We start from the raw sequence: 13,980 nt of genomic DNA, 5'->3' as shown, positions 1-13,980 counted from the left end.
AAATATAAATTATTTTAAAAAATAAAAAATAAATAAAAAGGGCCACTTGCCAGCCTCCCTCGGGAGGTAAGTGGCAGAGCCGGGTGCCGACCTATCTGTCCGTCTGTCCGCCACGCCGCCTGATGCTCCACCTGGCCCTGCCCCAAACTAGCCAGAGTGCCCCCTCGGTGGCCCTTCCTTCCCAGGCCCGACACCGTCCTGCCACTGCCCGGCAGGGTACCTGTCGCCGGGAATGCCCCCTTATGGTATTTTATCTTCCATCTAAATCGGAACTCAAGTCCCGGCCCCACTGGCTGGTGCACACGCTCCCTCTCCCTGGGCACAGCCTGGTTGCTGAGTCACTGCCGCTCCCCGAGTCGGGCGGGGGTCTCCTCCTTCGCGGTGGGTGACGAGGGCGCGCCGGGAGCGGAGGGTTCATTACATCGCACGGCAAGGCTTGTAGGACACGGGACGCGTCATTAGGTCCTGCGTGATCGAGCGGGCCCGGCCTGCCCTGGCACCCGCACGGGCCGCTGAGCTGGAGTTATTACCGCGTACATGCAGCTTCCCTCGCTTGGTGAGCCGCCGGGGGGCGGGGGGGGGGCTCCCCGAAAGTGGCCCTGAGCCTCAGAAGCCCAGCTCTAAGCAGGCATATCCCTCTCTTGCCAGCTTGCTAGGGTGCGGAGCTGGGCCCCCTGCTTAACTAAGGGCATCTGAGGGACACGTGTCAGGTTTACACGGTGACAACAGGCTGGCGCCTTTGCTATAAACAGCTTCAGAAAGTTTCCCCTATGAAAATGGGGCGTCCATCTAACAGATGCCACATGGGAAATGAAGGGCATTCCAGGTCCATCACTCCAAGTGGGGGAGTGCCTGGCACCCATGGGCCAGCTTTCCAGAAAGCTCCCTAAGGGCACCCTGGATGGGGGCCTTGTGGCGAGGGTGACCTGTGATCCCCCGTGGCCTCTGAGAGAGTGATGCCCGGGCTGGCTCCTGCCCCCTAACTCCACCAGGGCAGCTGCCCCTGCTTGGTCCCCAAGCTCCAGCCTCCCCTCTACCCACCAACCTCTGCGGCTGCCCTGGGTCTCTCGCAGTGTGACCCACAGACCTCCTGTAGCCGACGCACTCAGGGGCTTCCCAGGCCCCACCCAGCCTTCCAGGGGCCAGGCCAAGGAATCTGAATTCTTGACAAGCATTTCCTGCTCTAATTATGGGCCTCAACTTGCCTGCCCTGCAACCTCAAGGAATCCTTACCTTTCCTGAACTACCCGTCCACATTCCCACCCCAGAACCCTGGGAGAGAAACATGATTGGCTCAGCTCTCTGGGCAGCCTGATGATTGGCTGCCTCTGAAGGGGATTGTCTACTGCTTGATCCAGTCAGCTGAGGGCAGTGTGGGGTGTGGTCATGTGGTGCAGAACTGCTGATAAGAGGCCATAAGTTATCCTTGCTATTAGTTTATCAGTTTATTTAACACTAGAGACCCAGTGCACGAAATTGGTGCAAGGGGCTTGCCCTCGCAGCCCAGGCTTTGTCCAGAAGGTCATCCAGTCTAATTAGCATATTACACTTTTATCATTATAGATTTGACTCCTTTTGGGTGTTTTTGCATCCTTTTGGGATTCTAGTCTCTTCTGCCATTCACATTTTTAAAAACCAACCAAATGGCACACACAATTTTAAAATTCCCAATAATCATCAAATCTTCAGCATTCTCTATGTCGGAGCTGAGGTATAGCAATGTAATGGCAACTCTGTGTAATTTTAAATTTTCTAGTAAAAAGAAATAGGTGCAATTAATTTTAATAACTGATTTATATATCCAAAGTAAGATCAACATATCATCAATACAGAGATGATTAATGAGACATCTCGCGTCCTGTTTTTCACACGGCGTCTTTGAGACCTGGTGTGTGTTTTGTGCTTACAGGCCGTCTCGGTCCAGGCTAGCCACCCTGCAGGGCCCGGTGGCCCGTGTGGTTGGTGGCTACCGTACCGGGCAGCGTGGCTCTGAATGGTGACTTTGCTGTACATCCTTTTCAGTGTGTCTTTACCCACTTTTGAATAGTTTAAAATAGTTTAAGGACTTTTCAGTGTATTGTCTGAGAGCACCGGACTTCAAACTGCTGGGTTTCCAGCAATAAATGCTCATGAAATCTGCTGGGGTTTTGGAGGATTATGCCCATTGTTCCTGATTCTCTGCCTCCTGTTCTTGCTGGGTGTTAGGTCCCGAGGGAGGAACGCACGAGGCCAGAGTGGTGAGGGGTTACGAATTTATTCGCTCATCCGCACACCAGGTGGCTGAGCCTGGATGGCTCCAGCCCCCCGTGACGGGAGTCAGCGGCTCTTAAAGGACTCCAGGCGGGCTTTTTCTGGGCAGAGAATTTTCTCTGTGCAGGTCCAGATTCTGGGAAATCCGGAGGGGAGAGAGAATGGTCTTAGCAAGTGGATAGTGGTCTAGGCAAGTGGCATGTCCATTGTGAAGTGGCCTGAAGGTCAGTTCCTAGGGGAGGGGCTATTGATTCAATAGTTCAGTCAAACCTAGCACGGGGTCCGTGTTGACCAGGCCAGGTTGGCCATCATCAGGGTTCACGTCTCATTAGTGAGTGTGCTGGTTTTCTGGGACTGCCTCAAACTCAGTGGCTTCAGATAACGGGAGTGTATGTTTGTACAGTTCTGCAGCCAGAAGTCTGAAATCAGGTGAGGGGGGCTGTGTCCCCTCTGAAGCGTCCCCCATCCCGGGGGAGAATCCATCCTTGCTTCTTCCAGCGTCTCAAGGCTGCCGGCATTCCTTGGCTTATGGCCGCATCACTCCAATTTCTGCCTCCCTTGTCACATTGCCTCCTCCTCAGTGTGCCTCTCCTCTGTGTGTCCCTTCTGAAGACACTTGTCACTGGATTCAGGGTCCATTTGGATAATCAGGGTGGTAGCATCTCGAGATCCTCGCCTTTATTGCATCTGCAAAGAGCCTTTTCCCAAATAAGGTCGGTTCTGGGGATTGGACAGTGGACACATCTCCTGCAGGGCCACCCTTCAGCCCACCTCAGTGAAGCGCGAGTGCTTTGACAGTAGGAATGAAGAAGCGAGGAGGATGAGACGGTTTATTTTTCTCGGGCATGAAGTGCACACAACAAGAGCGGGCTTTGAAAGGCACAGCGACACCCAGCATCGTTTCTCAGCGTCACGGGAAGCCTGGTCCACGCCGGCCAGGGTTGGGTCACGTTGGCCACTCCAGGAGTGGACGTGGGTTCACGTGATAAACAAGTGTGTCAGATGCACTGGGGGAAGCAGAAGGAAAGACAGCAGGAAGGCAAGAACGTCTTAAGCTGTTAAAAAGTGAACACGGTAGGGCCGGTAATGTGCGCCGGAAAGGGCCGGCTCCGACCGCACTGAAACATGCCGGCTTTCCTCGTCGGGATTGTCATGGCTGTGATTATGTATTTATATGAGCACCGCCTGCCTGTTATTAACGAGGACGAGAGATAAACTAAGGGGAGAGACTCTCCTGCCGGGATACAAAACAAAGAATGGAGCCGAATCCGTAAGTCACCCAATGGGGCCGGGGGACAGCAACCCGCCTTTACGAGTTCTCCGGGCTCCGCAGCGACGCCATGGCCACGGCCGTGCTTGTTCGCGGCGGCTTTATGCGCCCATTCCTCTTCTCTATGACCATCAGGATGGCACTAATTCGGGTTTGCAAATGAGGTTTTCTTGATGTTGTCATGTCAGCATCTGGATTCCAGGCGGGCTGCCTCCCAGACCTGAGCCCTCCCCTATGTCACAGCAGGCCCCCCTCCCCCACCTAACCGCCCCCAGGGGCCCTGGGATTTGCTAATGAGCCCGGAAGCCATAAACAGTAATGAAAGTGTTTGCGTTGCTGCTGCTGCCATGGGCTGGCCCTTGGGATCCCTTCCCATCATTAAACTGGGGATTCTCCTTCTGCGCTGAGTTCAAAGAGAAGGCGTGTCCTCACGGTGGCATTCACTATTCCTTCATCCCCCATTCACTTGTTCATTTACGTATTCATTCATTCATTCATTCAGCTGTTGAGTGCCTGCTAAGTCCAGGTTCCAGCGCTGTGCTGGGCCCACAGAGGGGGAGAGGAGAGCAGGCTCGGGGTCCCCTGGACCCAGCTCCTCTCGGGAGCTCCGTGACCTCAGGGAAATTCCTTTCATCCTTCTTGGTTTCCTCATCTGTGAAATGAGGAGACAGATACAACTGTGGCTGAGCCCCAAGAGCTGCAGGCACCACTCGGAAATTGTGGGATCGGCTTTTCCCTGCTCAGGGATTCTCAGATAGAGGGCACTGACCCAGAGAGATTCTGAGAAGGCCCATCCTCCCCACCCCACCCCTCCGCGTACCTCTCCCCACCTCCACCCTGCTGGGATTACTGCTTAGTCTCTCTAGAACAGTCTGTGGCCCTGATAGGGTCACCAGGTTTTGCAAACAAAAAGACAGTTCGCCCAAGTTAAATTTGATTTCAGAAAACAATTTTTTCCCCCCTAGAATAAGTATGGGCCACATAACATTGGGATATCCTTATCCTGAAGAATGCGCGAGTCCCGTCTTTCACACGGCAGCGCTCGGTCCCGGGGTGTGCTGGGAAGTCGTGCAGTTGCAGTTTCTGATTCCCTCATGCAGCCACCACCGCCCACTTTACAGATAATCACACCCAGACCCTGAGCGGCCAGAGCCAACGCGGACAGCGCGGTGGTGGCCTGGGCGGGAGCGGGCCTGACTCACGCTCTGACGGGCGCAACGGCGGAGTGTAGTGTGTTTAACCCCCAGGACTAAACATTCACCAGAGGAAGGGGTTCTGAGCTCAGAGAGGACAGTGAGGGCTCCAGGGAGCTGGCCCTGCCCGCCTCGCTCAGCCCCTGTTTCCATCTTTTAAAAAAAATATCAATAAAGCACAGGGAGGGGCGGGGAGCCGAGGAAGAGGACGGAGCCGTTCCTGTCATTCTCGCCTTCAAACCAGGCCTTGGTGCCGGCTCCCTGAGCTTCTGTCTCCCGGGCTCCGACCCGCAGGGGACCCATCTGCCCCTTTAAGGGGCACAGAGCCGCCCTGGGCCCCTCTCTCTCTCATGCCGGGCACGCTGAGCGCTGAGCGAGCAGCATCCTGGTGGAGGGACTCCCTCAGCTGCGGGAGCTGTGGCTGCTTCCTGCCGGGTGCGGTAATTGCAGTTCTCCAACGGCTCTCATTAGCCCCGTGACTCCTTCTGGCCTTGGCTCACCGGCTCCTCCGCCTCCTGGTCTACCAGCTGGCCCTGGAAGGTGTTGTCGGTCAGGAAGGCAAGGGGACACGCATGCCCTTGACCGGTGGGTCCTCCTCAGGGGCTTGTTCAGGGCCTCCCAGAGCCAGGACTGGTGGTGGCTTGACCCCCGAGCTCACCGGCCAGGCACTTGGGAGCTGACCTGTGGCCCCCACTCCGTGGTCGTGGCCCCTGGAGCCACTTGGCTGCCAGGCCCACGGGTCGTGCAGAGCGGAGCAGAGCCCGCAGGCCCAGCTTGTTGGCTCCTGGGCCAGGATGCTCCGGAGTTTAGGGCTTTGCATTGTGTGGAGCCCTACGCTGCTGCCCACACTTTGGTCCTACCCTCGGTCTCTGCATCTTCTTCATCCTACACGCAGTCCTGGAGTCACGACGGTCGCCGCCACAGCTAGTGCGCCTGGCACCTCCCAGGGACACGTGTGCGGGGATGTAAAGGACACTTGAGGTGAGGGCGCAGTCCAAGGCTCCTCCGAAAACCAGCCAGACGCACCTGCCCAGCCTGGGCCCCGGCGTCCACCTGTGGCAGACACCCTCCTGTGGGCCCAGGCCAGGAGGTGGAGGCAGTCGCCACCCATCAGGCTTTCTGGAAGGGCAGGCAAGGCATGCTAGCCCTGAAGGCCCCCACCAGGGTGTGAGGCCGGGGTGTGAGTGGGCCCCATGCCGGCCCACCCCGCCGGACAGTGTCATCTGCTCGGCAGGGTAATGCACTTGGGCTGGAGGTCTGTGTCTCCAGGAAAAAACCAGGAAGGAGCCTGGGAACCCCCAGCTGGTGGCCCTGCCTGAGGGCGCCTCGTGTGCTCATTTTTAAAAATAGGTTTTTATTGATCTCAGAGAGGAAGGGAGAGGAGAGAGAGACAGAAACATCAGTGATGAGAGAGAACCATTGATCAGCTGCCTCCTGCACGCCCCCTACTGGGGACCCAGCCTGCAACCCAGGCATGTGCCCTGACCGGGAATCGAACCATGACCTCCTGGATCATAGGTTGATGCTCAACCACTGAGCCACGCCGGCCGGGCGGTGTGCTCGTCTTCATCTGGGAGCAGGGGTCCTGGGTGGGAAGAGGGCTTGTGTGGCCGGGGTGCAGGGCACCGGGCGGGAGGCGCGCTGGACTCCCCCTGGAGGTGCGTGGCCGTCTCACGGTGAAGGGGCCCGGGCCGGCCCCCTGCGCCCCGCAGTGCCAGGAGCACAGCCTTGGGGTCCAACCGGCGTAGAAGCTCCCAGCACGAGGACGAACACCTTTGGGGCCTCGGTTTCCCTACGTGGAAACAGCAAACTGCCTCGCACTCCCAGGGCGGCTGGGAGGGTGGAGCACCCTGTGGGCGAGGCCTCTAGCTGGTGCCTGGGTGCCTGGCCGTGGTGGGTTCTCAGTGAGCGAGTCCCCCCCTCCCGCCCCCGCTGGGCCAGGCCCAGGTCCTGCCAGGGCGACCGGTGTGCAGCTGGGACGGGAACATCTCCCGGCCACTCCTTGTTCATGGCCTGGAGTCCTGGCCCAGGCAGCTGGGAGCACTGGAGAGGGAGCCCCGGCAGCTGGGTGGGCCCCGGGCCAGGCCTCTACCGCAGCTCCCCTTTCAGTCCCGACCATGAGGGACCTGACAGGTGAGGGAATGGAGCCTACCGAGGTGGGAGGTGGAGCTGCCACCCAGAGCGGGAGGGGCCCTGCCCGTCCGCCTCCCAGCCCACACCCTCACCCTCGGTCACCTTGGGGTGTCCCTGATGTTGGGGCTGTCACTGCTGTTCCAGCCCCTCTTGTGCAGGTCCTGACACTGCCTGCAGCCCCTGTCACCCCTGCCCTCCTCCCTCCCTGCGCCCCAGAGGCGGGGATCTGGGACCTCTCCCTGAGGCGGGGGGAGGGCAGGAGCCTGGCTGTGTGTACAGTATCCAGAGCTGGCTTAGTCTGGAGGGCTCCCCCCGGCCACCTCTGAATGCTCAGTGCCTCGTACAGGGTCTGGCAGCCAGTAGGTGCTCAGTAAATACTACTGAATGAATAAATGGCCCCGTTCAGGAAAATGCAAAACATCTGGGCTGGCTAAGGGGGGGGTTGTGTTGGCAGCGAGGGTGGAGGGGGAGGGGGAGCCACAGGCTTTAGGGAGGATCATGGTCACTGTGAGGATGTTGCAGTTTCGGGAAAGTCCCTCTGGCCGCGGGGGCGACTGGGCCGGGAGAAGGCGGCCAGTCTTCCAGGAGAGCCGTGACAGAGCCTGGGCCAGGCGGGGGTGGGCGGGAGAGGCGGCAGCGGGCTTGGCCAGCTTTGCCAACCATGACCTCAGCACCCCGCTCATGCCTGAGCCGCGTCTCCCCTGCGCCTGGAGCCGACACGGGCTTGGCCAGGGCTCGGATGGGCACACTGATGTGATGCGGCCCGAAGGTGTCTTGTCTGTCAGCTGGCCATTTGGCCCCACTCGCCTGCCTGGGCAGAGGCCGCACCTGCGGGAGGCAGGGCGGGAGGAGGAGCCAGCGAGGCCAGCTGCCCAGACACAGCCACCGGTCGAGGCCAGCACCAGGCCCCACGTCCCTCCCCACAGCGGTTCCTCACGCTGGCTGGGGACAGCGCTTGACAGTTGGCAGAGCCCTCCGGCCTGGGCAGTTCATGTCGCCATCACACACGGAGGGAAACTGAGGCTCGGGGACGGCGCGGGGGGCGGGGGGGATGAGAGCAGGAGAGGGTGGGATTCGGAGCTGGGACCCGGCTGCAGATTCCCCACATGCCAGGCCCTCTCTGTCTTCGTCTGGTTAGTGATTCCTGCCTCCCCCTTCCTCTCCGTATCCCACGGTTCTGGGACTTGGTTTGGGTGCATCATGAGAACAACCCGGTGCTGACCGCACTAACACTTTTCAGGCGGGTGTTCGTTGCTGGGCACTTAGATATCTGTTGCCTCATGAAATCCTCACATCCCTTTAGGGACGAGTGAGCAGGCTCAGGCACGTCTGTAACCTGCTGAGAATCGGGCGGCTTTTAAAGTGGGGTCTCCCGTCACAGCCTGGTCAGCGCTTCCCAGTGGCTCTCAGACCTCAGCGCCCGGGGACCTTGTCAAATGCAGGTTCCAGGCACCAGTGATTCTGATCCGGGGGTCGGGGCGGGGCCCTGGGACCTCCGGCTGCAGGAGAGAAGCCGGGCAACACTCCCTCGGGGCTTTCAGGAGCTTGTGCTGCAAGGAGAGGCGGGAGCAGGTGGGCTCCTCGGTCCCCTGCCCGACCCTGTAGCTCTGGCCTCGGGCCACTGACCACCTGGAGGGCCCACAGGGGTCTGAGTGAGGGGTGGCGCCTGGAGGGCTGTGCTGGACCCCATCTGGGCGTCACTGCTGCCGTGAGCACCATCCGACCTGGCCTAGAAACAGGCCGGCAGCCTGACCGGGTCCTGCTGACCACAGGCAGACCCCCAGCTGCCCGGTCCCCTGTCCCCAGGCCCATCTGCCTCTGTGCCGGCCAGGCCAACAGCCACTCTGCAGGGGCCGTCTGGCCTGGCAGGGAGGAGCTGGCAGCCCCAGCCCTGGCCCTGAGGCACCCACCGAGAGGGCAGCGCTGGCCCCCACTTGCTCTGGCCCCTCCGCTGGCAGATGTGGGCCAAGCGTGGTCAGGGTTCCAGGGCTCCCTCCCAGGCTCGCTCCCCGCCCCCCCTTCTGGGGCCTGGGTTTCTGCCTGAAGGGAGCGGGCCTGTTTGTAAAAGCATGCGACCCCCGGGGAGTGTCATCAGCCGTAAAAGGACAGAGACGCTGACCATCGCTCCAGCCGCGAACCTGAGAGCCTGAGGCTGAGGGAGAGGCCGTAGGATTCCCGTCACATGAAACGTCCAGGACAGGCACATCCTCGGTGGCCGGGAGCGGGCAGTGACCGCTGGGGCGCAGGGTGTCTTGGGGTGACGGGAACGTGTAGCATTAGACAGTGGGGAGGCCACATCACACAGGGAAGATGCTAAGATCTGCTGAGGCCCCGCTGCACGGTGTCCAGGGAGGACCCAGGGTCGGCTGTTACTGTGCCCTGTCCTGGTCCAGCGCGTCCCACAGTCCCGGTTCTCGGGGCTCCTCCCTCTGCTGTCCTGACCCCGCCTGAGGGTGCTTCTGTGGGAGCTGGGGTTCGGGGAGCCCCATTTGAGCATCCTGTCCTGCATGCAGCCCTGTCCTCACCACAGTCCGCACGGGACCTAATTTACAGGCAAGGAAACTCGGTCTCGGGCCGCACTCCCTACGGATGGTGCTGCTGGGCCTGGGCCGGAGTCTGCCGGGTCAGGCCTGCCCTCTCGCGGCCTCACGCTGTCCCCATCCCCAGGGCTGTCCCAGGCCCCACAGGAGATGCTGTGATACAAACAAAGGAATAGATGCTGGCGTGCAGGACTTGGCGGCTCCCCCGGGGCAGCGGAGACCTGAATGGTGATCAGAGCTGCCTGGTGGCCCGCGAAGGTGGCACTGTGGTCAGCGCAGCGTCCGCGAGGCACCTCGTGCGTGGGGGCGGGGGAGCGTGCACCCTTCCCACCTCTAACGCAGGGGAACAGCCCTCCGGCTGAGCGGGGTGGGGTGGCCATGCTGTGCGTGGCAGGTGCTGTGACGCGCCCGCTCCCTTCTCAGCCAGCACCGCCACGGAACAACCACCACCACGCTCCGAGGTTCTTTCTCCCTAACCCCTCGCCTCCATCGTCCCCTGGAGCTCCTCGTCCTGGGCACATGCAGCTGTCCCCCTGCTGAGATGGCACCACTGAGCCTCAAGAAGGGCTGTGACCGCCCATGGCCACGCAGCCACGGCCCTGGAGCCCGGTCCAGCCCAGGACGGCCGCCTGGCCCGCGATCGGCGCAGGAGGCTCCGCCAGCAGGACTCACAGTCACACCTCCTGCAGGGCCGGGGGCAGAGGGGGTGGCGGATATGAAGCTGACGTACATGTTGTAAATTGCCTGCAGGCGTTTAGTGTCCGTTACTGTGGCAACCGCCCAGCATTTATGGCCCACGTTGGCTCTGGGTACCCTTGGTTACACTGCCACTTTAACTTAACAGCATGGTTATTTCTCCATCATAAACATAATATAAATGATGCATATGTCCACACTCATCACACCATATACGTAAAACAATGCGTTTTTGCGTATCCATTGTACCTCAGTAGAGCTGTTAAAATAAGTATTCATTGCAGAAAATCTAGGAGACAGAGAAGTAGGGAGAGAAGGGAATTAAAGAAAGAGCATTAAAAATATCTCAATCCAATCACCTTAAGGCACCTCTGCGGACAGGATGGAAATCTCCTCCAGGCTGTCTCTGCCGGTGTGTGTGCTGTTGGCGTGGCTGTGATCACTGGTCTATATAATGAAGAACGTGTTATACACAACCTGATACCCCGCTCTCTTCCCTTTAGAGGTGCTGATAGGAAGTAGCAGGAACCAGGGCCATGTCGGGGACCCAGTGCTGCTGGGCTGTGGCCCTGCGTGTGGCTCTCCGTGTCCCTGGGCGAGGCCGGGCTTCCCCACGGTGGGGGGGGGGGGGGGGGGGGCGGGTAGGGAAGGGGGCAGTGCCAGCATCGGGGCCTGACTGCACCCCACGCCCACCTCCGTGCGCGCTTCCCAGGAGCTGCTCCCTGTGTTGTCTGTGTAAGTTGAGCGCAGGGTGCGTTCCTCTTGACCGATGCATCCGTCCCTTGTCATCTGCTCCCGAAACGCCTCTTCCTCCTGGTTTCTTTCCCGCCAAAGCGGGCGTTACCTGCGCCTCGGGGCCTCTGACGGCCACTGGACAAGAGAAACGCGTTATTGACTAACAGCAAGGAAAGCCCTCCAGGCTGAGAGCAGCTGTGGAGACAAGAGGGAGCCTGCGTGGGAGTGGAGCTGTCAGGAGTGGGGGCTGGAGGGAGGCGGGGCTGGGAGAGAGGGCGTCCGTTACTCTTTGCCGAGTTAAAAACAGGGTGCTCCCCGGCATTCAACACTGACTATTTGCCATCACGTATATGCTGATGCTGCTGATCAGGGCTTGTTGGGCTGGGGCCCTGCCTGGGCGCTTGGCTGGGGCTCACACACTCGTCCCCTGTCCTCCTCCTCCTGCCCCCGCCCCACCCCCTCCCCGCCCCCGAACCGATGGGCTCGGGCCATCTGGGCAGGTCCTTCTCCGGGCAGGCCCTTCTCCGGGCGGTGGCCCAGGCCCAGCTTGGTGGCCTGTTTGCTGGTGTCCCGCAGGTCCAAGCCAATCCCAGGGCCCAGCCCAGGGTCAGGGTGGGGGCAGCATTGCTGGGTTCCTGCAGGGGCAGGAGGGGGGAGATTGGGCTCCTGATGTGGGCTGCCTCGGGACGCAGGTCACAGACCGCTTCAGGCTCCCAGACCTTAGCTTTCCTCTGACATGATGGGGGTCGTTGAGGCTGTGGTGCGGGCCCCCTCTCGCTGCCCTCCCTGCTGAGGCTAGCCCAGCCGGGCAGGGCGGGGCCAGGGGAGCCCGGGGAGGCAGCTGTAGGCCTGCACAGGGGACAGGCAGAGAAGGGGGTGGAATTGGGCATCAAGACTGAGCCAGTGGGCTGAGGGGGAGCGGGGACGGAGGTCACGAGGGGGAGAGAGAGTCAGGCCGGGCCAGCAGAGGACGGAGCTGCCATCACGGAGAGTGGGGGCTGCGCAGAGGAGGGGGGTTGGAGGGATCAGGATCAGGATTCGGTGTGGGGACCGGTGGAGGGTGTTGAGCAGAGACACGCCATGACTCAGGTGGCCCATCGCCCGGGAAGCTGTCGGGGAACAGAGTGGAGGGTGGGGCCTGGGAGGCGTGGTCTGATCTGCGGTTGTTGAAAGTAGATCCACGGTGCCTAGGAGTCCCCACCAGGAATGTGAGGGTCACAGGGGCCCCATCCAGGGGAGCTCAGTGTGGGGCAGGAAGGGGTATAGTTGGTCTCAGTGGCCCCCAGAATTGGGCTAGTGAGTGTCAGGTTTGTATCCCAGTCACCTGGTAGGCACAGGAGGGAACCCTGAAACTGCTTCTGGGAGGAGCAGGAGGCAGGAGGCAGGAAGGAGCCGGAGTGAACAGGTCTCTGCCCTTTGGCCAGCGGGGAGGAGGGGGCAGGATTCTCCCCACCCCTCAGGCTCCTGCTGCCTGATGGGGCCCACTTGGGGGTGCAGGGCCTCTGGGTGGGGTGAGGTGGGCCCAGTTGTGTTGAACAGCATGGGACTGGGTCCTAATGAGCCTCGCCTTCCTGTCTCCCCCCACCCCCCAGCCGATGTCATCTCCACTGTCGAGTTCAACCACACGGGAGAGCTGCTGGCCACGGGCGACAAGGGTGGCCGGGTTGTCATCTTCCAGCGGGAGCCAGAGGTGCGTGGGGCGGAGGGCAGGGCCTGGAGGGGGGGGGGGGGCTGGGACAGGGGCGGGGCCTGGGGTGGGGGCGGGGCTGTCTCAGCAGGTCCCTGGGGAGCTTGCCCGCCTCCCAGCAGGATCGCGGGGCTGGCTGGAAAGGATGCACGGGTGCAGGGCGGGACCGGGCAGCTCTGGGGCAGGGAGGGCCCCTGGTCCACTCAGCAGATGTTTGCTGATTGCTCACTGCGTCCTGGCCCCGGAGACACAGGACCAGCAGAGCCAGGCTGCCCTGGCACAGTACGGGTGCTTCCCATCCTGGGAGAAGGGAGGCTGTGGGCTGGCCCTCGGGCGGGGGTGGCGGTTTTGTTTGGCCCAGGCCCGAGCCCCAGCCACCTGGGTGGTCCAGCAGAATTCGGGTAAGAAGGGCGGCCTGGGACACCCTGCCCGGGCGCTGTTTCTGAACCACTGGAAGAAAGGGGTGATAAAAGGCCCCATTTATTGAGCACCTATTACATGCTGCCACCTGCCACCTTCTCTACGCACTTCCCATGTACCCTTGCTGCTCACCTCAGCGGGTGGGGGCTGACACCACAGTTTACAGACAGGGACACTTGGAGAAGTCACGCCAGCTAGTGAGCACAAACCAGGATAGAAACCAAGACTGTGGCCTGTCGCCTACACAGCACCCTGCCTCTGAAGGCGGCTCCCGCATCAGACACCTGCTGCATTACGTGCTGATAAGGACGTGGGGGAGGCAAGGGGGGGGGAGGGAAGGATGTGGGGGGAGAGGACCGCACTCAGTCCTTCAGCATCATCCAGACCTCACCTGTGTCCCCCGTTACCTCCCTGGGCCCCAGGGGTGGAGCCGTGCTGTCATCCTCCCACCTCACAGCCTCACGGCCGGGCTGGAGCTCGGGGTGGAAGCGGCTAAGCAAGGACACCCCGCGGGACGTGGGCAGCCCAACCCGTTATCCCGCCGGGCCTGCGGCAGGAGCGAGCCGACTCCGTGAGCAGGACGCGCGTGTCCCGCGGGGGTGGCCGAGCTCAGCCTCCTTTCTGTGGAGCTGCAGAAGGAGGTTCAACGGGGAGATGCCAGAGCCTTGGTTTTGAATTTTTCTCCTTTAATTTTTGTTAATCCTGGTCCCACTGACCTTAGTCACACCCAGCGCTCCTGGGACACGGAGTGATTGGAGGCAGGAATACTGAAGAACTTGAAAGCGTTCGAGAAGCAAGGCAGGTGTTGACATTTGGCAGTGGGTGCTTTTTAAACATTCCCCGGGAACTTGACATTGTGCCTGGGTAAGTTTAGCCTTGGACTTGCTGCCAGGTGGCGAGGCCTCCGGTTAGTGTCACGTTGTCACATAAACTTGCTGTCTACTGGGAAGTGGCCCCTGATGCCCGTGGTGGGCTCACCAGCTCACTAGTTTGGGGCTCTGCTGCCCACGCCAGGATGGGACCCCCAGTGAGGGAAGCCGGGAAGCAATTCCCTAC

General features: G+C 60.9%; 1 protein-coding gene across 2 annotated transcripts in view; it reads left to right on the top strand.

Moving 5' to 3' along the window:
* Nucleotides 1–13,980, top strand: part of PPP2R2C (protein phosphatase 2 regulatory subunit Bgamma) — an 81,605-nt gene that overhangs the window by 33,851 nt on the left and 33,774 nt on the right. For both annotated transcript variants that reach the window (XM_070399635.1, XM_070399644.1), the window contains exon 2: nucleotides 12,410–12,507. In XM_070399635.1, coding sequence (XP_070255736.1) covers nucleotides 12,410–12,507 — 98 coding nt within the window. The remainder of the gene's footprint in view (nucleotides 1–12,409; nucleotides 12,508–13,980) is intronic.

This window comes from Myotis yumanensis, unplaced genomic scaffold (genome assembly GCF_028538775.1).
Source record: "Myotis yumanensis isolate MYYU_CA2020_CCGP unplaced genomic scaffold, mMyoYum1.0.hap1 SCAF_1, whole genome shotgun sequence".
In the NCBI taxonomy this organism is placed as follows: domain Eukaryota; kingdom Metazoa; phylum Chordata; class Mammalia; order Chiroptera; family Vespertilionidae; genus Myotis; species Myotis yumanensis.
Note: the sequence above shows the minus strand (reverse complement) of the source record. Positions and strands in the feature narration are given on the sequence as shown.